General features: G+C 46.0%; 1 protein-coding gene across 3 annotated transcripts in view; it reads left to right on the top strand.

Moving 5' to 3' along the window:
- The first annotated feature begins 1,444 nt into the window (after positions 1-1,444).
- The window catches only part of LOC114767427 (genetic suppressor element 1-like), a 48,096-nt gene continuing 26,249 nt past the window's right edge, over positions 1,445-23,291 (top strand). For 2 of the 3 annotated variants that reach the window (XM_028959220.1, XM_028959224.1), the window contains exons 1-2: positions 1,445-1,556; positions 12,915-13,448. In XM_028959220.1, the coding sequence (XP_028815053.1) occupies positions 13,412-13,448 (37 nt within the window). In that variant the 5' untranslated portion in view covers positions 1,445-1,556; positions 12,915-13,411. The remainder of the gene's footprint in view (positions 1,557-12,914; positions 13,449-23,291) is intronic. The other variant, XM_028959219.1, reaches the window with a different exon arrangement.

Below are 23,291 nucleotides of genomic sequence, written 5' to 3' on the forward strand. Positions count from 1 at the left end.
CTCAGGCATCAATAATCCCCCCCAACCCTTCCCACCGTGCAGTTTGTGTTCTGCAGATGTCTGCATTCGATTAATCTGCCTGCTCGATGACCCCGACGACCCCCTACCTCCCCCTCCGTGTGTGGGGGTGACACAGCCCCAGAGAGGAATACATTTTGACTTGTAATAACACATCCAGCTGGAAGCGCTGACCCGTCACTAGCCGCCTTCATCAGACCCCACTCACCCAGAGACTCTCCCCGGTAAACTGGGCCCCCACCTCTGCTCCTGAACCTGCTCCTCCATTTCACACCTAAGTCAATCTCTTTTGCTCTCCGGCCTGTGTGTGTGTATGTGTGCTCTGGTGTTCCACCTTTGCTTTGAGGGGAAAAAGGGATTTATGTCCCGACTGTGATGTATGGGTCACAGAGGCTTTGGACAGAATTGTGTTAAATTACTAGTGCGGCCGTTTGCCTGATGGAATTCTTGTTTTTGGTCATAATTATATAATGCAGCCGCCGCCCGAAATGTAGATGCTCTAATCCCCTCATAATGTGTAACACAGTAACAATACCATCATTATCATTTTTAAAGTGAAGTGATTGTCACATGCGACACACAGCAGCACAGCACACGGTGCACACAGTGAAATTTGTCCTCTGCATTTAACCCATCACCCTGAGTGAGCAGTGGGCAGCCATGACTGGCACCCGGGGAGCAGTGTGTGGGGACGGTGCTTTGCTCAGTGGCACCTCAGTGGCACCTCAGTGGCACCTTGGCAGATCGGGATTCGAACCGGCAACCTTCTGATAACGGGGCCGCTTCCTTAGCCGCTTCCTTAACCGCTAGGCCACTGCCCCTAGTTTTTACAATAAGCAGTGATATATTAATAAGGGTGACACATTAGGTTAAATATAGACTATACTAATCAGATTAAAAACATTTTAAGACACACATGAATATATTTGTTGACTATGACCCAATAGCCATAACTACTTGCAAGTGCTACTTTGAATATGATGACTAAAGAAATAATTCCGTACATACACATTTACTTTCGCTCACAGTGGTTCTAAACAATCGGTATGGATGAGACACCGCCATGGTTGCCATTAAGCATAAGGCTCTTTGCGTCCCTCTGTGTCGCCTGTAAAGCCGGCTCTTAGCCGTGGATTGGTTCTGGTGGACAGACAGTGCGCCCGGCTCTGATTCGGCCTCGTTCGATCTGGCTGGCGCCGTCTTCGATCCTGAGTGCTGTTCAATCGCTGGCCTGAATCATAAAGATGTGCTGTACCTGGACCATTTCTGTGCACATTACTGCGCATGCATTCGCCATTACCGAGCAGTTGTTGACAATGTCACCAATGATTAGGCCACAGAGAGATGCTGAGCTCCTTACAGCTTAAATTCTTCACATCCGTCTTAGCAAGGCGCACTCCGTGATCCAGGTTATTTTTCTGTTCATCTTTTCTTCTGCATGACACGGTTTCGACACATCACAAATGAGTCGTCAGCTGCTGGAGAATTAGACACTAACAGATATTTCTTTATCTGGGAGTTTCGGCATGCTCTCTGCGGTAAGCAGCATTGTTATTAAGTTGTAAGCAGTCCAGGTTAATTGAGATTTATCCAGCCTGTGGCGGTTCGAGAAGAATCCAGGATGTTCCAGATACCTCCAGTTTCCTGCCTTTCTATACAGTGTCGTACCATTCCATACCATAATCGTCAAACCATGTTGATATAATGGATTTGGGACCGTATGGTGGCACCTCATACCTCCAAGGTTGTGAGTTTGGATCCCGGCTTGGACCTTGTGTGGGTGGAGCCTGCAAGCTCTCCCTGTGTTGGTGCAGGTTTCCTCTGGGTTCTCCAGTTTCATCCAGCCATGGACAATAGGTGGACTACTGACTCTAAATTGACTGTAGGTGTGAGTGAGTGAAATTAAGAAAACATTTTAAGAAAAACCTATTTATTACTGTCTTTTGCACAAATGATAATAGATGATACGATTACACCAACAGGAAAGGAATGTTCTAAACGTGGTAGGAACTGTAAGAACTGTCATTTGGCATGTAAAAGAATTCCATTATATGTAAACTGAACGTTTAGTGCGGCGGCAGTCTGAATTGATGAGGAGGGCATCTTCATATCAGTTAATACACACTGTTTTTCTCTGAGAACGTTGGAGATTGATGGATGGTGTTTAATGATGGTGGCTGTGGTGGGGTGGCGCATCCTGTGAGTCTATGTGTGTTCGTGTATCTGTGCTCCTAATCGTCTCCAGGATGTGATATATGATGCATGCACGTTCGCCGTTTAGGCTTTAGCTTGTCTAATTGTGAAGCTTTAATCTTACACACCGGAGCAAAATTGTTGCAGGAAAGTGGAACCAGGCCATCACATGCAATTTCTACCATTTTTTAATTTAAAACTGCCTGTCAAAGTGTTATTTTTAAAATAGTTAACATGGTAACTAGCTAGCAGTGGCTAGCTAGTAAATCCTGCCCTAAAATCATCACAACCTTCTGCCCTCCATTATTAGACAGCAGGTGAACACTCTGTAAATGCTGAGTTGTCTTCTACAAAATCATTTATGTCCAATTTGTTCTTTCTTTTGTGCATAACATGTCATTAGAATAGCTTGTCACCTCACCTTTAAAAGGAAGACTTAAAACTGTACATTATAATTTTTTTAGTTAATAAAATTCCATAATGTACCACAGACTATATAAAAATGCTTTATCTCTTGCAAAAGGCGAAGTCAAACAATAGGGTAAACATTTTATTATTCCTGATTATTTTGATTTTATCCCAAATACTTTAGAGCAAAATGACAACGTATGTTGTTCCCAAAGATTTCATTTTATTCGTAACACTGCAGATGTATCACCTATGGCAGGTTGAGAGACTTCGTCATTGTCATATGCAAATATCGAAAAAGCCCCCATCATACCCACAGTCCCTGAAGAACCCAGAGAAGATAATTAAAATGAGGTTCCGTCTGATCTAAGGCGGATTGCTCCAACACGCCTGACACTGAAATCATTATGGAGACTGTGTCTTTGTAAACGGGTCCTTGAGATCTCTTTAACAGTTGCCGCGTCTCTCCCTCGCTCTGAGGTCTTTATGTTATTTGGGAGGGGAGCGAGGAACTGATGTGGAGGGAAACAGCCCAAGAAATCAGCCTCTCTTCATCTCCCCCTCTGAGAAGAGGCACGTGCAGCTGATCCCAATTCAGCCGAGGGTCTTCTTTGCGGGTGGGTGATGAGTGTTTGTGGCTGAGGTGATTCTGTGCTATGTCCCCCTGACTGAAACTGCTTACGAGCCAATTAGAGCTGATAGAGGTGCGATGGAGCAAGGAACCTCTGTGCTGTTTGTAGCTTTAAAGGAGGACAAATAATCTGGTCTGCTTTATGCTAATGTGCCTTTAGCAGATAAAATTAGACTACAGGTGCATCTAGAGGTGGTATCCAGGGTGGAGGTCACAGTTCACGTATTGGGTTTTGGGCGATCGAGGCCTTTTTGTTCTGCTTGATTGAAATCTCTCACTGCTCCGCCGACACGCTGCAGACTAAATCCTCCATGCTGTGGAGCGGAGCTGAGCCATCCACACTTTGTTCCTGTCAATATATCGATCTTTCGTACAAAGGCCCATTATAGCATCTGTCTTACAAGACCCTCTTCAGAGCACTTGGGTTTACCCTGAAAAGCGGCAAGGCTATTCACGCTGTCAGCGTGCGAGCGTATGCATCTGTGTGTATGAGAGACCGTCCACTGAAAGCATCTGCCTACACTGTTTCCTCGACACAATACCAACAAACCGAGGGCGCCTTTCAGCTCTGCTGTTGTGTTTAACGTCCAACAGAAGCCGATGGCACAGAACGCGGCCTCGCCCTGCCAAAGGCTGTTCAATTGATAGAATCGGCCGCCATCTATCAGGGCTGGCCAGAGAACGGACAGTGTCATCTGCTGCCGTCTGCTCAGCGGGTGATGTATTTACACCATCGGGTCCATGCCGGGCGCTGCAAGTGGAATGAAGGCAGAGCTGAATATTAACGCCGCGTGGCCCGATCCATCGTGCTCCGCCCCTGCTCTCGTCCCAATCGATGGCGCGGCGGATGCACTCATGATCCAGTGGGTGTACGGGTGATGTCGCGGGCTAATTGGGGGACTCGGAGAGAAAGAGACCGGGGGTAGGGGGGGTGGTGGTTGTCTCAGTAAATCTCCAGACAGCCGGACGTGTTTTAAAGCCTCATCGCCGTGGAGACGCACTCAGTGTGTTCTGGAGACGGGACAGAAAATCAATCACGCTGCTTCCCACCCTGCCTCACACTTCTTCCTTTCTCCTCGTGTGGCTTTGCCTTCCTGTCTTTCTGTCACATCTTCCTGTCACATTGTGTATTCCTTACTTAATTACGTACTTAATGACTTATCGTCTTATTCGAGAGCGATTGCCATGCCCGGTTTCAGCTTTTAAAAAATGTCCTTCGGCGTCTGCGGATAGACGTCTCCTGTTTGTCAGACACGGAAGCCCCCTGGACCCCTTCCTGTTAATATACGGCTTCATATGTGTGCGGGACTCTGGGGACAGCTCTGCCAGGACCGGCTTGCCCCCTTTCACGCACGACATGCATGTTAAGCCCGCTCCCGAGGACCTGCTTTGCGAGCTGGATATTAACACATTCATCACCTTCATCAAGCAGTCGTTAGTGTCAGCGGCAGGCAGCCCAGTTAGCTTAACGCCGGGGAACTCTGCGATTGGTGGAGATTACTCACCTACTTCCCGCCCACGCCCTTATGCCTGTCACAGATGACTACTCACTGGAAGAGCAGGAAGGAAAGACAGAAACTGAGAGGATGACAAGAGCCATTTCTGAGATGGATTGATTCAATTTAGCTCATGTTGTCTAGCTCGGGTGACACACTGCTTTCTTTTTTTCACCTGGGACTGCATCTGCTTTATCTCTATGCACGAGTGTGTGTGTCTGGATGATTGTCTTCATCGAGTGGACGCATCTAATGGATACATATAATGCATAGCACAGTACCTGGCTGTGCCAAATGGATTGACACATCCACTATATTAGCATCATTAGTGCTGTTTGAGGGCCACATGGAGGCAAAAGGTTGGCGGCATCGCCTCACAGTTTCCCACCTTTCTCCTGCTGTCCCAGCAGGTGCATTGGTAACTCTAAATTGTCTGTCAGTATGGGTGTGTGACCCAGGATTGGCTCTGGTGACCCTGATTAGCACTAAGACTAAGAGTGGGAATCACTGGCTTGCCCAAGCATACTTTCCATGCAGTAATGTCATCAAGACAACATATGGGATTTTGTTAATCACATTTGGGACCATGGGTACCCATGGTGTTACAACGTTGCTCATGGAAGATCATTTTGCCACTGCTTTGCAATAAACTTTATTCTACATTCAAAGGTTTCAGTTGAGGTTTTCATCATTTTTCACATGGCCATGTCTTTATGGGACACGGTGTTTGAAGCTCTTTAAATACACGTCTCATTGAACAACTGATCATTTAGCGCGTGTTCTTCCAATGATCTTCAACCTTCACTCATGCTGGTACAGTATGACCTGCACACACTTCTTTTATGTTGTTCAGAGATTCATTCGGTCTCACTTATAAGTAAAAGGGTTAGGGATATGGAAAACAATCAAAAAATTATTGGATATAATTATCCTGGGCTCTCGTGCAAAAGCTGAGCACCATTGGTTGACCTTGCAGGTGGAGCAGCGGGTGGTGGAAGGTGGTGGGACTACTGTCCCTGCTGCAATGCAGTGCAGCTCAACACCTCAGCGGGGACCCTTTGCGCGAACAAGCCAGCGACCAAAGAATAGGCAAACAGATTCAGCTCCACCCGGTCAACCAGATGTCCTGAAATGCATTGATAACATAATGAATGGGAGCGAGGGCAAAGAAAACCAGAGTCCCGTCATTTGCACAGAAAATTGCAAACATGAGCGCTGCAGAGCGGATTATGTGCACAGTCAATTACCCTGCCGAGAGGTAAGTGCATTCACACACTTACACTGCACACTGCAGATTAGTGCTCCGCTAACAATTTATGTTGCCAAAGAGACATTTACCATGAGAATAAGCAGGAGCGTCTCAGAGCTGGCAGGTTTATTCAGAAGCCGGGTAGTGTGCATCGTCCCGGGTGACTACAGCCGGGACAAAGCAGCGGTAATTGGGTCTTATTAGCAGAGCTCCTCTTGGCCGCGGTGGCTCTGGGTGGAGTACCGCTGCTCCACCAAGGGCTTTTGCACTGTCCAACGTGGGCCTTGAGTGTCTTAATGGAGGTTGAAAAATATAGGCCAATTAACAAAGGTCTTTTCTGACCTTGCTCTGTACTGAAGCCAAAAGTGCACACTGAACACACACACACACACACACACACACACACACACCAGAGGCAGTAGCACAATCTGGGGCACCACCTGGGCTTTGTTTACTGTGCACCGTTTACACAGAGAACATACAAATGGCTCCAGTCCAGCCGATAAAGAGCAAAGCTCACCTGAACTCAGAGTTCAAAATGGTTCCTGAGCAGCAGGCAGGAGCTGAAGTGAAATTTAGATCTGTTGTTTATAAAAAAAAAAAAAAAAAAAAAAAAAAAAAAAATAAAATAAAATAAAAAAAATATATATATATATATATATATGACCTTGCAGGAGTTTTTTTCTGATTACGGGCCAGTTTCCTTACCCGCTAGGCCACCAATGCCCCAGTACGGGATTAAACAATCAAAGCAGCCCAAATTACAACATCAGCATTTCACAGTTAGCATTTCATCAGTGTCAGAAAGAGTAAGTTCATTTTGTTGATTCTGAGAAGGCTTCACACTCCCTGTTGAGAATGGTCACACCTGCTCAGCAATGGTCCTTTGGTCAGTAACTTCCACTACGAATGGTGTACTGGGTGTCTGATGGCCCGTAGACTATAACTGTGCACCTTTCAAACTGGCATGATGAGGTGGCTTCTTTTATACTTATGAGCCTGGGTGTGTATGCAGAGCCGGAGATGAAGGTGCTGATCTTAACCCATGTAACACCCTGTGTTCTCCTTTCAAAGCTTTTTGTCATTAGAGCAAGATCACACGCGCAAGCCTCAGCGAGTGGCGGCCCACAATGGGCTAGAGCTCTTTCATGTCCCACACTAAGGGTTCTTTCAGTATTTTAGGCCCTTTAGGAAGCTTTTTGTGCGCTTTTGGTGTTCGTCGATGTTCGAAGAGAAGGGGAAGATTACACAGCTCATTTCTGAAACGTGTGTGTGTGTCTCTGTTGGTCTGTTTGAAAAACAAACGTTTTGACAGATCCGATGCTGGGTTTCCTTCACAGGCGTGAATGCTAATCTCAATCCTCTCCCTTTTCCAGGCGTCCCGAGGCAGATCGCCTCCCGTTGTTCATCGGCAAGCGCACGGTTTTAAGGTGTTTCATAATTGATGCTTTTGTTGCTCTAAACAGCTTTTCTGCACTGCCCTACATGTGCGGTTGGTGCCGTTTCCTGTAGCACTTCCATTGCATTGTGCATATGAGCTTGTGTGTGTGTGTGTGCATGCATTTCTGTGAAGGACAGATGAGAAGAGGCCTCACACTTAAACAGCAGATGTTGCTTTATCTGTGCACACCTCTCTGTTTCCTGTGGTGCCGCACTTCCTCCACTGTCAGTCTGTGGTCAGGACACTGTGCAGTAAGACAGAAAGAATGTGACAGGGGAGAAAAAGGGAGGGGAGAAGGGGTACGGCATTCTCATAACCCACAACAGACACCCTGATCTCAAGCTGTGGTCACCAATGGTACTTTAACTGCAAAGTCCCTGCACTGAATTCCACGATTTATTACCAATGACCCGCTCAGGGACAGGGCCAGGGCCATGCGCACCAGTCCAAACGTTCGAGCAGGCTTGACATTATCAGGAAATAGCAAGTACTCTGTTTTTAAATAGCTCTGGTTTTTCACACTTTCCAGGACATTGTGCACAGGCTTTGCAGTTTGTGTTGAGTACAATGAGAATGTATATAACAAGCCATGGGCTCAAATGTAAACCATCATCACATATATAAAGGGCAATGACCTTCTCTGATCTCTCACTTCCAACCTTTTCTGTTGGTAAAAGGCTCTTAAGAGGACCGTAATGACCTCTAGCAGGACCCCCTTGTAATAAAGTACTTTGGGTGTCACAATATCTCAGGAACCTTCCTGGACAATGAATAAAACCTTTACTGACAGCTGTATCAGCTAGCAGGATCTACAGGTACACACCACACACTCAATGTCTGTAAACCTTTGCTTCTAGGGTCTTCAACCTTACATTAAATTTGATACATTATTCATGACGGTCTTTTTAAAAAGCCATCAGGGGACTGGTCCACTATGTTCCAAACCAGTCTGTGATTCCACACTCATTTTTTTCAAAATCCACCGGCTCTCATGCAATTCCCAGCGGGAGTCCTCTTGCTCTGTCCATTCCTAAACAAACACGAATGATGCATGTTTGGAATGATGCATGTGTGGAGGTTACTTCTGTCAAAAAGCCGAATCATGAGAGGCCCATGCTCAGAAGCGTTCCAGTATCTGAGTCCAGAGGAACATGAGTCTCTTTCAATGAAAGGCTCAGGTCTCAAATGAACAGCTAGAGAATAGCATGCATTCATCCAAAGGACACATAATGCACCCTTCTCACAGGGCTAAATGATTAGGCCTTTCATTTATATTAATTTTTATTTATGCATTTGTTTCTCATAGTTAAATATCAATATTATGTTTTCTTAAGTATCATAAACTATAAATTAAATGTTCATAAAAAAACTATTTGATGGGTCATGTTTTTACACACAAAATGTCATATTTATCATATCTGTATTTAACCGTATTATGTTTAATGTTCTTCTAATTTATCTTTTTTTTCGTTGTTATTCATTTACAGTAAATGATCTTTATAGGATTTGTTAATTTATTGTGATTCAAATAGCTTTTTTGGTTATATAATACTGGAAGACAACACGAATGGTCACACGATAACAGCATGTTATCACCATATTGCCCAAACCAACCCCTTAGCACTCATGTGAAGGCTTCCACACACAGACAGGGATCCAAAGCACACAAATGTCCATTGTCAGAAAATCCCACAAGGGTGTGTGTGTTGAGGGCACAGTGCCGTCCAGCAGCAGCAGCCGCAGCCAAACGCTAATTGAAGGGAGGAGAGAAGTGATGCTGGGTGTCAGCGATTGCAGAAGCTCATCAGATCAGCGCTGCCGCTCATTGTTCTGTGGCTGAACAAAGCGACCGGCTTGTGAGCAGAGGAGTACAATGGCTGCAGTTAGACTGACTGGGAGTCGGAGCTCAGGAGCAGTTAAATGAACAGACCACCAGTAACAGAACTGGAGCTCTGTCATCTGTTAACCTCGGCAAATTTATTCAGATTTGATCTCTTGTCCTCTTTTTCCGCAAAAACCTACGAATGTGTCACATGGTGGTTCAGTGTTGCAAAATATGAATGCTGTTATAATGTGCGGTTAAACACAAGCACACCCACCCACACACATAAACACACACACACACACACACACACACTCACACTCAGTTTTTTCTAGAAACAAGCAATAAGCAAAAAAATGGCATGTGCCCTTTAAATGTTTAACCTGTTTTGAACACAGTGAAGACAGTGGGGAACCAGCTGATCACTATCGAACTGACCGGATTAAGTCATTGCTGCTGCTGTGTCCTCCTGACCTCACCCCATGCACCCTACCACCGGCCACCCAGTCTGACAGGTCAGGGTGCAGGAGATCAATAGACATGGGCTCCAAAGATACAAAGGGAAAATCTCACTCTCTTTATATCACACACAGACATACACTACGCGCACACACACATACGCACACTGCTGTGGGTCCTTGCCCTTTCCACTCTGCCATCTGTGCTGCTGTGCTTCACTGAATGGACTCTACTGTGATCAAGACAAAAGCCCCAGTCACAAGTCTCATCAGATGCAACACTAGCTATGCTCAGTTTGTGTGTGTGTGCGTGCGTGTGTGTGTGTGCACATGAAGTAACACTTGAACATGTGATAGACAAGATAAAGCTTATCGTTTGAACCCGGAAGGTCTGGCACTGATTAGAGCATGACAGTTGTAATGTGTAGTGTGTTGCGCCTGATGTTTTCGATCCATGTTCAGCAGCAGGTTCACACCACAGCTGATTGTACTGCGAGCATCCAGTTCTGATGCAAGTATATCATTATCAATGTCATTTGATGCTGACCTCAGATAGATTAAATTGTCGAAAGAGTGTTTGGACCTTATCAAGGATTTGGGGGATATGGAGGATCCATGTAAAGATATATGCTTCTTTCCATGTTTCATTATAATAGTTTAATGTATTATAATGCATTTAACTACAGATGGCAGATGCTGTACAAATATTTGTACTATTTTCAACCTGAGTGTAATTTAGGCTGTTTTGCTGTGAAATATGTACATTATCACATAATTCACTTATGGAACCTCAACATGGACACCATTGTGTAGAATCTATTGGTAGACATGCAGTGATTAAAAATTACACAAATGCAAATTCCGACTATTCTGGGAGGGGATTAGACAAATCATCATGCCATCTGACCAAGGGCATTAATCCTGCCCCTGTCCCTTCTGCATGAAGTCAATCAGGAGGACACGACCATAAAGAGCCATTTTCAGAGGAGTCGTTAAAGAAAGCAAGCAAACAGGAAGAGACGCCCTTTCCTGGACAGGGCCAGTGGTGAAAGTGCTGGGTCATCCAGGACTTCCTGCTCTCACTGAGGTGTCACTGTAATGGTCCCTGCTCTGCACAGCCATAGGATGTGAACTTTGCCCTACGGCAGTCATCTCCGGGTTGCAGCGGTGTCAAAAGATTGCCATTGTCGAGTCTGCTTTCAGGTCCAGGCTTATCTAAACATCGTATCTCTTGCTCTTTTCCTGTTCAGAACGCTTGGTCATATGTCTTTCTCAACCCCTGAGACCTCGGCCTCAGGGCTGCTGAAGCCACCCTGTCTGTGAACTTCAAAGTCTGCTTTTACTGCTGCTGCTTTTTTCAAAACAGCATATTTTTTTCCTGTTTCTTATAATTAATTATTTTTGCTTACCAGGCTTGTCCACATATATCCATAATGTACGAATCAGAAAAACATTTATGAAAGTCTTTTATTAACCAGTAATGGCATGCCAGCCCAAGAAAATTGCAAATTGTCCATCTTGACCCATGTTTGACCCTTAAAGGCACCACAAACAAAATTCCATATGTTTCCAGCTGGGTGACCAACGCAACGAAACATGCTGGTCACCAGCACCGGCCACCAGTGTTGTTCTAAGCCATTTGCTGGTGATCTCTTGACCTCTACTGCTACTGGTCATGACAAAAGACTCATTTTGTGTCACAGATTGGCGAGGAGCTTGTACACAGGACCCAGCAAGCACAGCTCTTGATAAGCTAAACTTGCATGCTGGGATTTGTATATTAACACCGTTAACATTTATTGAATTTTGTTTCTGAATTATAAAGAGTAGCTGTGTCTATATCATTTGATGTATTTTTTTTTTCTTTCTCCCGGCATTTAGGTCAGTAGGTGGAAAATGTATTTTGCACATCTTACTATGTGAAACGCATGGGTGATAATAGTCTTGTAAATATCACCTCTGTATTAGTGAGACTTGCGCTTCGTGTAGCACATGTACACACACACACGTACGCTCGCGCGCACACACACACACACACACACACACACACACACACACACACGCAGTGGTGGCTGAGTGAAGTAATGAGCTGCTAAAGAGTTGTGGAGTAATAAGAGGCACAGAGACACCTCAGGAGTCCAGACAGGGGTCAGCAGTCAAATAAATTGGCCAGATGCTCTGGGACTGGGCTTCCACGCAACAGCCCTCCCTCCATCCCTCTCTCCATCCCTCCGCCCCTCTCTGCCCGCTCGCAGTCTTTCTCTCTTATCATCTCTCACTTATCTTTCTCTTGTCATCCATCACTTCCCTCTTTTTCACACACACACACACACCCAGATCTTTTGCACATTTGTGCGTGTGTAGTGTGTGGGACTGATAGCAGGTATTTGACAACCATGGTGGCAATTGGATATTTATTCTCTTCCTCTTGCTGTGTAGCAGCTCTGACTCAGAGACAGAGGGTGTTTGTTAGATCTTGGAAAACCATCTCAGTCTCTGGGGTATGATGGTAAAGTTTCTGTTTGGTTCTTTTCTTTTCTTCTTTTCTGACAATTAATGGTTCTCTGGCTTATTGCATGTTAACGAAGTGAATGAAGAAAAAGAGGTGCGCACAAACACACAATTCCTTGGTGACAAATGAACCGAGCGAAAGTCTGCGAAACAGAAAGCAGGAGTTCAAATTCATGGTTCAGAAGAGCTCATCAGTTTTGTTTTCTCACCACAGAGCCTCTCTCTCTCTCTCTCTCTCTCTGTCATTCTCGCTTTCTCACTCCCGGTCTGAGCTCAGCAGCACATGGTCCAGGAGACCCTTCTGTGGTGGTAGGAGTCATGTGAGTTATCATGCATATGTGTGTATGTGTGTGCGTGCAAGCCTCCATGCTCCATTCTATGTGTGTGCATGCGCTTGTAATGGTGTGTGTGTGTGTGTGTGCGTGTGTGTGTGGTGAACAGATGCCCCATCGCTCTGCTGGTCTCTCTCTATTTCATTAGGGGTGACAAATCAGCTGTCGCTCAGGCAGGAGTCCAATTTACAGATAATGACTCGCGCATGAAAATTGATCTTAGGGCAGACATCTTCAGATCCCGTCTCATCTCTCTCTCTCTCTCTCTCCTTCTCACTCTATCCATCTCTCTCGACCGCCTCGAACCTCCCTCCCTCTCTCGCTCTCTCTCTCTCTCTTTCTCTCTCTCTTTCAGGGGAGTTTATTCTGTGCTCCTCCTCTCTGCTCAACAGTGCAGTCAGCAGTGGAGCCACTGAAAGAGGATAAGCGCCGGAGGAATGCAGGAGAGCGAGGGACGCCGGCGCTCTTTTCAGCAGACGCCTCTGCCGGCCAGGATGTTAGGATGAGGGAGGACAGGCGCCCGTCTTCGCCGCTTGCCTTCGACCCCGTGCGCCTCGGTCCGCCACCTCTGATCTCTCCGGAACAGCGGCGTGGATGGGAATGGGAGTCCTGACCTCTGGCTTGCTGACGTCCCAGGAACTCATTTGACAAGCAGCACCCCCACCCCCACCCCCCTTTTACCCCCTCCTTCTCCAACCCTCCCGGGCCGGAAGAACCAGGGCCCCCCTGTCGCCTCCTGATCGCGCCACGGTCCCCCACCCCGCTTTTCTCGCCCCATCTGGTGGCTCTCTCACGAGACCCAGACCCACCTCCGCCTGGCTGAGCGCAGCTCCCAAGCCCGCCTCTGGAAGCATGTTTGGACTGAAGCCTCCGCTTTATTATGTGCCTGGTAAGACGGCTGGCTTTCCGCTGTGGCTCCGGGTGGAGGAGGGAGGGGTGTGGAGGGGGTTAAGGGGGGGTGGGGAAGAGGTTAAGGGGAGGGCAGGGGCGGTGAAAGGGAAACAGACTGGTCTAGTAAAGGAAGGATTTGTGGAAATGCTGTGTGTTTAATAGGGCACTCAGAAGGCTGTTAGGAATTTAATCGGATGGGGTTGATGCTTCGTCTGGGTGAAGTAGTTCACACACACACACACACACACACACAACCACACACACACACACACATTTGCTTGCCCTGTGCCATTTCCGAGCAAGAGTGTGTGTGGCCGTGTGCACCAAGAGGCAGCTCATGCTGTGAATGTGTGCAGATTAGAGACAGAAGGATCACTTTCCCCTTCTCCTCTGATGTCTGTCATTTGCTCTGAGGCAGCCGTGTGTGTGTGTGTGTGTGTGTGTGTTATTTAACAGTCAGCTCATTTCACTGGTGTTTAGTAATAGGGGTGAAGTTACCTTCCCTTCACTGCAACCCTGCCCTTAGCGGAGAGGAGAAGGATGATCAGCTCCACTCAGCCCCATAGATTTGTTGGTTCGAATGCCTCGGTAGCCCGGTGATGCTCCGTGGGTACAGACGTCCCCAAACCCAACCAGGAACCGAAGGTTCTTTTTTGAGAGGACAGGCACGGGCAGCTCCAACCCACAGATCGCTAGCTGACAAATCAGAACGAAGCTCAGATCTGCTCACCGCACAGTCACATCCCAACGCGCAAACAGGCTGAGATACACCAACGCTCACCCTTCAACTGTCCAAGCATCACTCTAGCATGCAATATTAGGGGTGGGACCATAAACAGTGTTCTAGGGTGAATGGCTCTAATTCACCAAAATGCATTTTGATGAGCACTACTGTAAAAACCCGTCTTGTTCGTTACAGTAAAAGTCTCCGTGTGGTCTGTGAGCGTGAGGTCACTGGAGGTCTGGAGCAGCCTTTTAGCAGGCAGGTGATAGTGTATTCCGAGCAGATGTTCTCACCGCTTAACCCTGACACTGACGTGCTCAGAGGCTATGATGACTGTTAGAGAGAGCGTCTGAAGAACCAAGTACATTTAAAGGCGCTGGCTTCCCTCCAGCTCTCTTCCCGTACAAGATTAATGATGTAGGGATAAAAAGGAAAGGGAAGTGGAAGAGAAAGTGAGACAAAAAAAAAAAACGGTGTATCAGAGGGACGGTGAGAGAACGGAGAGGGGAGAGATGAATGGAGAAGGAGAGATGGTGTGATAGGGGTTCTGTCTCCTGATTCTCTCTGTGTGTGTGTGTCTGCATGAGTGAATAATGCATCTGTTGTGATCCTGCTGCTGTGTTAGACTGGTACAGTGTTGGGCGAGCAGAGTAACAACAGTTCATCACTAATGCAGGAGCTTAGGAAACACACACACACACTGTTTGCTTCCTTCCTGTGTGTGTGTGTGTGTGTGTGTGTGTGTCTACAGGCATCTGGACACTAACAGAGTCTTCATGAGATCTGCAGGACTGGTCTAAAATCTTTTAGCATGAGCAAAATCTACTTTAATGAGCACACAGTGATGTATATATATATGAATGAATATATATGGATAGTCAATCTGCACATTTAGTGTGTGGATGTGGTCCTGAAATGACGTTAACAGACATCTTATTGTAGCTCTCTTCTGCATTAAATCCACTCTGATAAAGTAGGGTGTGTTAGAGCTCTTGAAAACCTTATTAAGGTTTATATTTAGAATGTCAGTAAAAAAAAGAAAGATTTGGTTGAGCTTGCATGAGTTGTTAAATTCTCCTCTCCAATATACAAATAACTAGCATGCTATAACTGAAAATGCTAAAAATGCTAACTAGTGACCCAGAATTCTTGGAATTCTGATAAATAGAGATGGAATTGTTGCTGAAGGACCATTCAGAGAAAATCACAGATGGTGCACCTTGTGGTGTGCACCCTTATAATAAACCCCCTTTTACCCCCTTTCTATTATCATTTACGGTCACCTTCGACCTTTTGAGCAATTCTGAGCGCTCTAAACAACTGCGTTACAGCAGCCCAGTCTGATTTGCCTTGCTCTTCTCCAGAATTGTGTGTTCTGTGCTCTAAATCTTTCATAGCCTTTATTAAATTATACATTTGGCTCTATAAATGATTGAGGCTCCATTACTTTGTGTGTGTGTGTGTGTGCGTGTGTGTGTTTTACTATTTATCAGATTCTGTGGTGAGCAGCTGTCACACCTGTTAACTGACCTCAGAGCTCCGTATGCGCAGTCGTCTGTTTATGTGTGTGTGTGTGTGTGTGTGTGTGTGTGTGTGAAATATTGTGGGTGAGTGTTTGTTTTACAACCTATGTTGAACCTATTTTTTTTCTCTTCATTTATTTTTTCACACATGAGATGAAGCTGCTACTTGCTCAATAATAATACTTTCACCTGTATGTGTGTGTGTGTGTGTGCGTGTGTGTGTCTGGGTGCATGCACACGCATGTGTGTTTGTCTTCCCCTGGCACAGTGGGCTGTCTGTCTCTCACACTCTTTCACACACCGAGACGACCACCTCCTCCCCCCCTACTCCTCCCATCCATCGTTGCCTGGGCGACGGTGTCAGACACATGCTAGTTTTTCAATGATTATTTGACAAGAGAAGGAGAGAGTGTGAAAATAGGGAAAAGGGAGAAGAAAAGGAAGGAAGAGGGAGAGGAGAAATTGGTGCCTGCCTGTAGGAGGCTAATTACAGCCCTTTCAGTGGAGAGGGACGGATGTGGTGAGAAGAGCAGTGTGGATGAGGGGAGGAGCGAAGGGGTGGAGGGCAGAGGAGGATGGGGCGTGCAGAGGGGGAAAAAGGAATGGAAGAAAGCATAATAGGGAGTAAAGAAGGAGGGATGTATCAATTTAGAAAGGATGAGTGAATCAGAGCAGAAAAAGAATGGATAATTGAAGGGATGCAGACGGGGATAATAGAACAAAGACAGACAGATAGAAAGATAGCTAGATATCTTTTGTTTGCGTCCTATTGACTCAACATAGCTGGATCATAAAACCCAAAGTTCAGTGTTGTATTTAGTAAAATAGAAAGCAGAGGTGTGCAAAGAACCCGGCAGGACAGGACAGACTGAATAAGATAAGAAACATCAGCACTAAACCTGCACAGAGTGGCCTGATTGCATTGTTTTATTTCTTCAAGGGAATTATTATCCGTCATGTTCCATCATTTTGTCCTCTTTGCACACACACACACACACACACACACACACACTTATGTCAGGCAGGTATAGATCTTCCTTACTGTGCTTGTGTGGCTTCTCTGTGATCCACAGGTGAGTGGTGTGGGTTTGTGTGCAGCTGTCTGCTAGTGTATGTGTTTGTGTGCATGCTTTGTGCGTCTAAAAATGTACTGGAGCTATTATTGTATTCGTATGTGTGGATGATGATGTCCTATGGAGGGCTATTAAATAGATAAATACATCAATAATTAAATATTGGATTGTGTTGGTTTATTTGGTTTTAATAGTCAATTGAATTAACATATATAAATATGGATAATACACTGAATATTTTATAAGATTGGGGTTGCCACATTTAAATGAGCCTTTTTTGTGTACCTGTTTAAAAGAGCATCTACGATGAGACTGATAAATACAACCATTGGTTTGCATTTTCAAGTATTTTCAGGATAAAATTAGATTTATTCATTTATCAAAATCAGAATCGCGTCAATGGTGTTTCTCAAGCAAAATATAAAGGACACCGACAATATACAATATACCAAAAATCTTTAATGCAGAGAAAAACCAAAATGATAGATTACAGGATAAAATGTAAAATGCATTTCTTTTAAAATAATAGAAATGGCTTTTTTTTTATCTTCCTGTCATACTTGACTCTTTCAATTCAGCTCTTTTCTCTGGCTCACATACACACACACACACACACACACACACACACCCAGGGTGAAACCTCGGTGAAGGCTTGTGGATGAGCAGTCCTTTTGTTTAACTCATTATGAGCAGCGTTCTGCAGCCTTACTGAAACACATAGAGGTCTCATCAGCATTCCAGCAGCAGGATGGTTGCTCTTGCTTTTTTCCCCCCGCCCTGTCCCCTCGTCTCTGAGCAGTGCCTGTCAGTCGGCCAAAAGCCTGTCGCGGTTTCCTCGGTGCAGGTGTGGGGGCCATGCTCCTAACCGTCACCTCGAAAGAGCTGCTGTTCGCTCAGATAGCTGGGTCACAGTGGAACGTTGCTGACACAGATCAGGACTCCGATTATCCCAGACGCAGTGCACTGCGCCCCGGCAGACCTCCCCACCTTCCTGTCTGACTGACAGCATGATGTGGAATAGCAAAGTGTGACCCCGGTCTTCAGGGGGAGGGGGAATTAGGGTTGGTTAACAAACTTTATGATGCCGGTTCAGACCCCATTACTACCCTGGTGTTGCTCCAGGGGAAATGACCCTGTAACGAATGACTCTAATGCTATTTACATGTTCTGAAATGTTATTTGTTAGCTTTATTTATCTGACACTGTTATGGAGGAAATCTTCTCATCGCTTATTACACGGTCAGACCCTCTGATGTCTTGTTCGGGGTCACAAACACATTAGCTGTTTGCTGCTGCGGAGGCCATTGTGTCTATTTCTGGTTCTGAATCAGTGTTCAGAATCATGCAGTGTGATCCTGGCTACAAACTGTGTCGACATGATGGACTATGATGAACAAAATAGATCATTCATTTTGGCAACATTCGCCAATCAAACAGTATTGTATTACAACAGTTGTACTGTTGCAATTCATTGTACTGAGCTGTGGAAATGCTAAAATTTGAGTTGTAATTACATCTAAGAAACCCAGACAAAACTCACCCATTCCAACCTCAAAATTTGAAATGGCTGCACTCATAGACATAGACCTAATGTTTATGCTGCAGCACCATGTAAATTAGCACTTCTGTCTAATTTGTTCTCATTAGAGAACCGAGAACAGGGCTATCCTTGTTTTTCAATGTGCCTGCAGCATGTCCTTCCCAGACCTATGCGTTCTGACATCTGAGACCAGTGGAAGGAAGCATAATCAGCCATAATTTTCTGGCATCATCAATATCATGCAGACTTTGTTACTGGGCTCCCATTGCACTAGTCACCGTCACCACGTTTTGGAACTGTTCACTGACCAATTTTCAACCAGCCACCTAGAAATAATTAGATACAAAACCGTAGTACTTTCTCCCATTTCCATTATTCTCTCTGCTCGTGAACAGTTCAGTCACTCCCTGTGATTCCCAGAAATCCGCCAGCGTTGGCGGTGTCGCTCGAGGGACTCTCGTGTTTGAATCCCCCTCTTTAGTATTCCCATCTGTGCCAGGCCTATGCATAATATATACTCGGTTTTTCATGAGCACCGTGGTTGGTCTACTGTAGGATTATAAAACTATTATGAGCCCTCGATTCAGAGCGGGGCGAACAAGTGACATTTTTCCCCCACTGGCATAAAATTTCAATTAAATTTGGTGTGACAGATTAAGCTGATGTTGAATGTGAATAATGTACTGTGAAGAATGTGGATCTCTGCTCTCCTCCAGTAGTCCTCTATAAGCACTGCATAGCACAGTTAGTGCAGTTTCACACATACATATACACTGGTCACAGGTTTTTATTAATGTTTTATTAATTTTGAGACCAAAAATACTGACCCAGATTTAAGATGTAAAGTTGGTAACAGGTGAGGTGAAGGAATACGTGTTGTAATAATTTGCTGGTACAGTTTGTGTCTGCCTGTCCTGTAAATGAATTTGTCTTCAATTTTTCTAAATTCTCCGCACCGCTTACAGCAAGAGAAACATTCCGATTATGAGCTTGAATTCAAGATTTCAGATCGTTGCAGTGAATGTGACATCAGCGAACATCTCAGCCCGAATCAACTCTTACGGAGGCCTCATCAAAACACACATTGAATATAAACACTGAAAACAGAAAATATCTGTTAAAACATGGGAGAAGGAACACTGAAGGACACCTTACTTGTTCGTTTTTAGGGGCAGTGGTAGCCTAGAGGCTAAGGGAATAGACCCGAAATCAGAGGGTTGCCGGTTTGAATCCCGAACCGCCAAGGTCCCCATACACACTGCTCCCCGGGCGCCTTTCATGGCTGCCCACTGCTCACCAGGGGTGAGGACACATTTCGTTGTGTCTTGCACTTTTCCCTTTCATCTTTTGTCTAAAACATGCCAGCACTTGCTACATCTCGCTCATCGTGCTTACAAAGATCTCCACCCTCGGTTGTTTACTTCCTGCCAGTTGATTGACAGCTGAGGCCATGCATCATGCACCAGACCCTCGCCTTCATAAGCAAACAGTGCAGTCGTGCTCGGCGCCGCCGCTGCGTCCTGGTGCCATTAACAGACATGTGAGCACCGTTTTGGACAGGATGGCATGAGGCCGGGCGGGGTGCCAGCGCGGAGCGGCCGATCAGGTTTAATTTCACAACAGGCTCGCGCGGGGGACGGGGGCGAATCACCCTCTCCGGTTTAGAATCAGTGTTTGCGTGCGCGCCGTCTCTATGGTTTCGGCGGCAGTGGTCCGCACCTGAGCCCGCAGGAGGCCTGGCGTTCCACCGGGCTGGTCCGCAGCGATCCCGACCCGTTTCCCCTTCAAGGAAAGCGATGTTCAGGCGCTGGAGGAAGCGAGTAGTAGCCTAGTGGGTAACACACTCGCCTATGAACCAGAAGACCCGGGTTCGAATCCCACTTACTACCATTGTGTCCCTGAGCAAGACACTTAACCCTAAGTTGCTCCAGTGGGGGACTGTCCCTGTAACTGCTGATTGTAAGTCGCTCTGGATAAGGGCGTCTGGTAAATGCTGTAAATGTAAATGTAAATGTAAATGAGCTGTCGGTGTGGGCAGAGTGAGGTTAAGTTTGGGTGGGTGACGTGGCGTAAGCGGTATCAATACGCTCGGCGGAGGCGCCGCGCCTGAGGCAGTAGCGGGTGGCGGGGAGTAGTTGGCGGGCGCAGACGCAGGCATATGGAGGGCAGGTGGGTGCGGGTGCTGTTGGCCGCCACCGGAGCGGGCACCTGCACTCGCTGGCACTGCCTGAGTCGGCCCGTGGGTGCCTCATATTTTACATCGGAACTCTCCGTGACCCCGCCTCCTGCCACCCACGGTGCCCCGCGACGCCATTTTTGTTCGTGCGCGTTTATTCGTTTTTTGCGTTGCAGGCTCCGGCTTGAATTAGGACAGGGCCGGGACGAAGCGCGTCTCCAAAACGGGGCAAACCTCAAGGGCGGCCAGACTAATGAGGACGGCGAGCGTCCACGACAACGTCTCCATTACGCTCCCGGAGCTCCGACAAAGACACAACAAATATCGGCGACTCCACCGCGGCCTCAGCGTCCATCTGGGACCTCCGCTAGGCAAGCGGAGCGCAAAAACCAAGGCCCAAAAGCCATTTGATTTCCCCTTTAGACGAGTGCGAGCAACACAAACCCCACAAACAAACAGCGGAATAAATAATAAGCGTCTGCCTCTCAATATCAGGGCCAGAAATCAAACAAACTGGGAGCGCGAGAAAGAAAAAGAGAAGATAATAAAGCATATTTAATTTAATTTGTTTGAACCGTTTCTCTTACTAATGAGCCGGTAATTAAATCTCACTTCCAAGCAGCTCGCGCTCGCTCTGCGCGATGGGCTTATTATTTGCAGCGAACAAAACGCTTTGATGCGTCTGCTAATTAAAAAAGGCCGCCGCCGCCCCGCTCTGAAGCGGGCCTCGGGAGGAAGAAGAGGCCGGCCGGCCGGCCGGCGCCTTCGCACGTAGCCGGGTGTCTCAGATGCGGTCGCGGTTCCGAGTGATCGTTTTCTGCCGAGCCAGCCGCACCTGAATTTGCCCGACAGCGTCCGTCATCCTCGCTTCGATAAGGGTGGCTAATAATGCAACTCAAAAAATGTCAATATTTGCAAATTGGATATTTCTGTAATGACGGTTGCTTAGAAGCTGGCTTTTCGTGAGTTATCAGACGTGGCTTTTGCTTTTCATGTAATTAATATAGCGTATATGGAGGTGGAGCAACAAATACTAAATAAATACTACGACCGCGAGTGAGACATCACAAGCCACAACATCACAGACAAGAGTGACATTGGGACGTGAAGGTGCATGTGGAGTCTGATTGTTGGGAGCAGGACATGAGGATGATTCTGAAACCTGAGATTAGGGAATGGGAATGGAATGGATAGAATTTTGACAATTATTTTTGTGTTTGTAAAACTGTCTTGAACGGCTAACCAGCAATGCTGGAGATTAAGTTCAGACGTAGCTAAAAGTGAGACGCTGAAAGTGGCAGTAAACCACTGTGTGTGAATATATTCAGAATTAAAAGGCACTGTTCAGTTTGGGTAAACGTGTGTGTGTGAGTTTGTGTGTAAAATCTGTCACTGGAGACCTCAGCTCATCTTCTCCCCTGAGATGGACACTTTTTATTCTGTGTAAAAAAAATTCAGCTTGGCGAATTCACACACACTTGCACACATGCAGGCATCTTGTTTCAATTAAGAGCCTGTTGAGTGGCCCCAGGCATTTCTCTCTGTGCCACCTGGTCACAGCATGTAGAGATGCACTGTCCTCATCTCTGAAACTCAGAGACACCAGAACCAGTAGGCCGTGTGTGTGTGCGTGTGTGTGAGAGAGAGAGAGAGAGAGAGAGAGAGAGATTATCCTTAGTGTGTTTTTTTTTTTTTTTTATTCCTGAAAATCCAATAAGTGCCATTCTTTGCTGAAAAGATGAAGATCAGAGATCGGGGTGGCGAGTCGTGGCTGAGCTGCTGCCGAAGGGCTCCTGACCTGCAGAAGATTTTCAATCGAGGGAAAAAAAAGGCAGCATGTCAGGTGCACAGGATGCCACAGTGCACACAATCCAATAATAACACCAAGCTTGCTTTGTATCTCAGAGGTGTGTGTGTGTGTGTGTGTGTGTGTATGAGTAGGTGTTTCATTTAAGCTAGCCATGCATCGGCAGTAAAAGATCATGTGAATAAGTGCTAAATCATAATTAGCCGAATCATTTGTGAGGCCAAGGTGAGCTGCTGTCATCAGTGTGTTTTGTGTGTATGTCAGAGAGCGAGGGAGAGAAAGAGAGAGAGAGAGAGACAAAGAAAAAGTGTTTCTGCTTTTTAAATTAGCCAGGCAGGTGACAAGGATAGAAATCTCTCTCTCCCTTTCACTTCTGTCACCATTGGACCTTTTGTTCAAGTTTCTCCATTTTCCTCGCTTGATCATAAACTCTCTTTTGTCTGGTGACGTTCACCACCCTGAAATCTCATAACAACTAGAACGAGTGGTGTGACATTGATTAACTGGGGATGTTTATTATGCACATTATACAATGTTCTAAAAAATTGAAAAAATTGTTATCAAACTGTTATCAAATCCATCATGCACATACTGTATCGACCCACTGAAATACGGAATACGTACATTATCACTGTCCAAAAAATAAGTAAAAATCAGTCTATATGTAAAACAGAGGAAAAAAAACACCGGATGACATATGATTCCAAACAATCTGCAATCTGTAACCGTCACCGATGGCCTTTCATTATGTAATTAGCCTGGTCACTTGCTGTCCCTCAGTCATTCGCAAGTCATTGCCCTTCCAGTCATTTCTCTTCGCTCCTTCTCTCTTTGTTGCTGGCGGAGTAATAGGTAATCTGCAGTGTGTGTGTGTGTGTGTGTGTGTGCATGTTGTCACTGTATCTGTTGAACAGATGGCACAGCCACAGTAATGCGGTCACTCAGGTAATGAACAAAAGGAGGAAAAACATACACATCATGTGGACACCCCCCCTCCG

The sequence above is a fragment of the Denticeps clupeoides genome, chromosome 17 (assembly GCF_900700375.1).
Source record: "Denticeps clupeoides chromosome 17, fDenClu1.1, whole genome shotgun sequence".
NCBI lineage: Eukaryota > Metazoa > Chordata > Actinopteri > Clupeiformes > Denticipitidae > Denticeps > Denticeps clupeoides.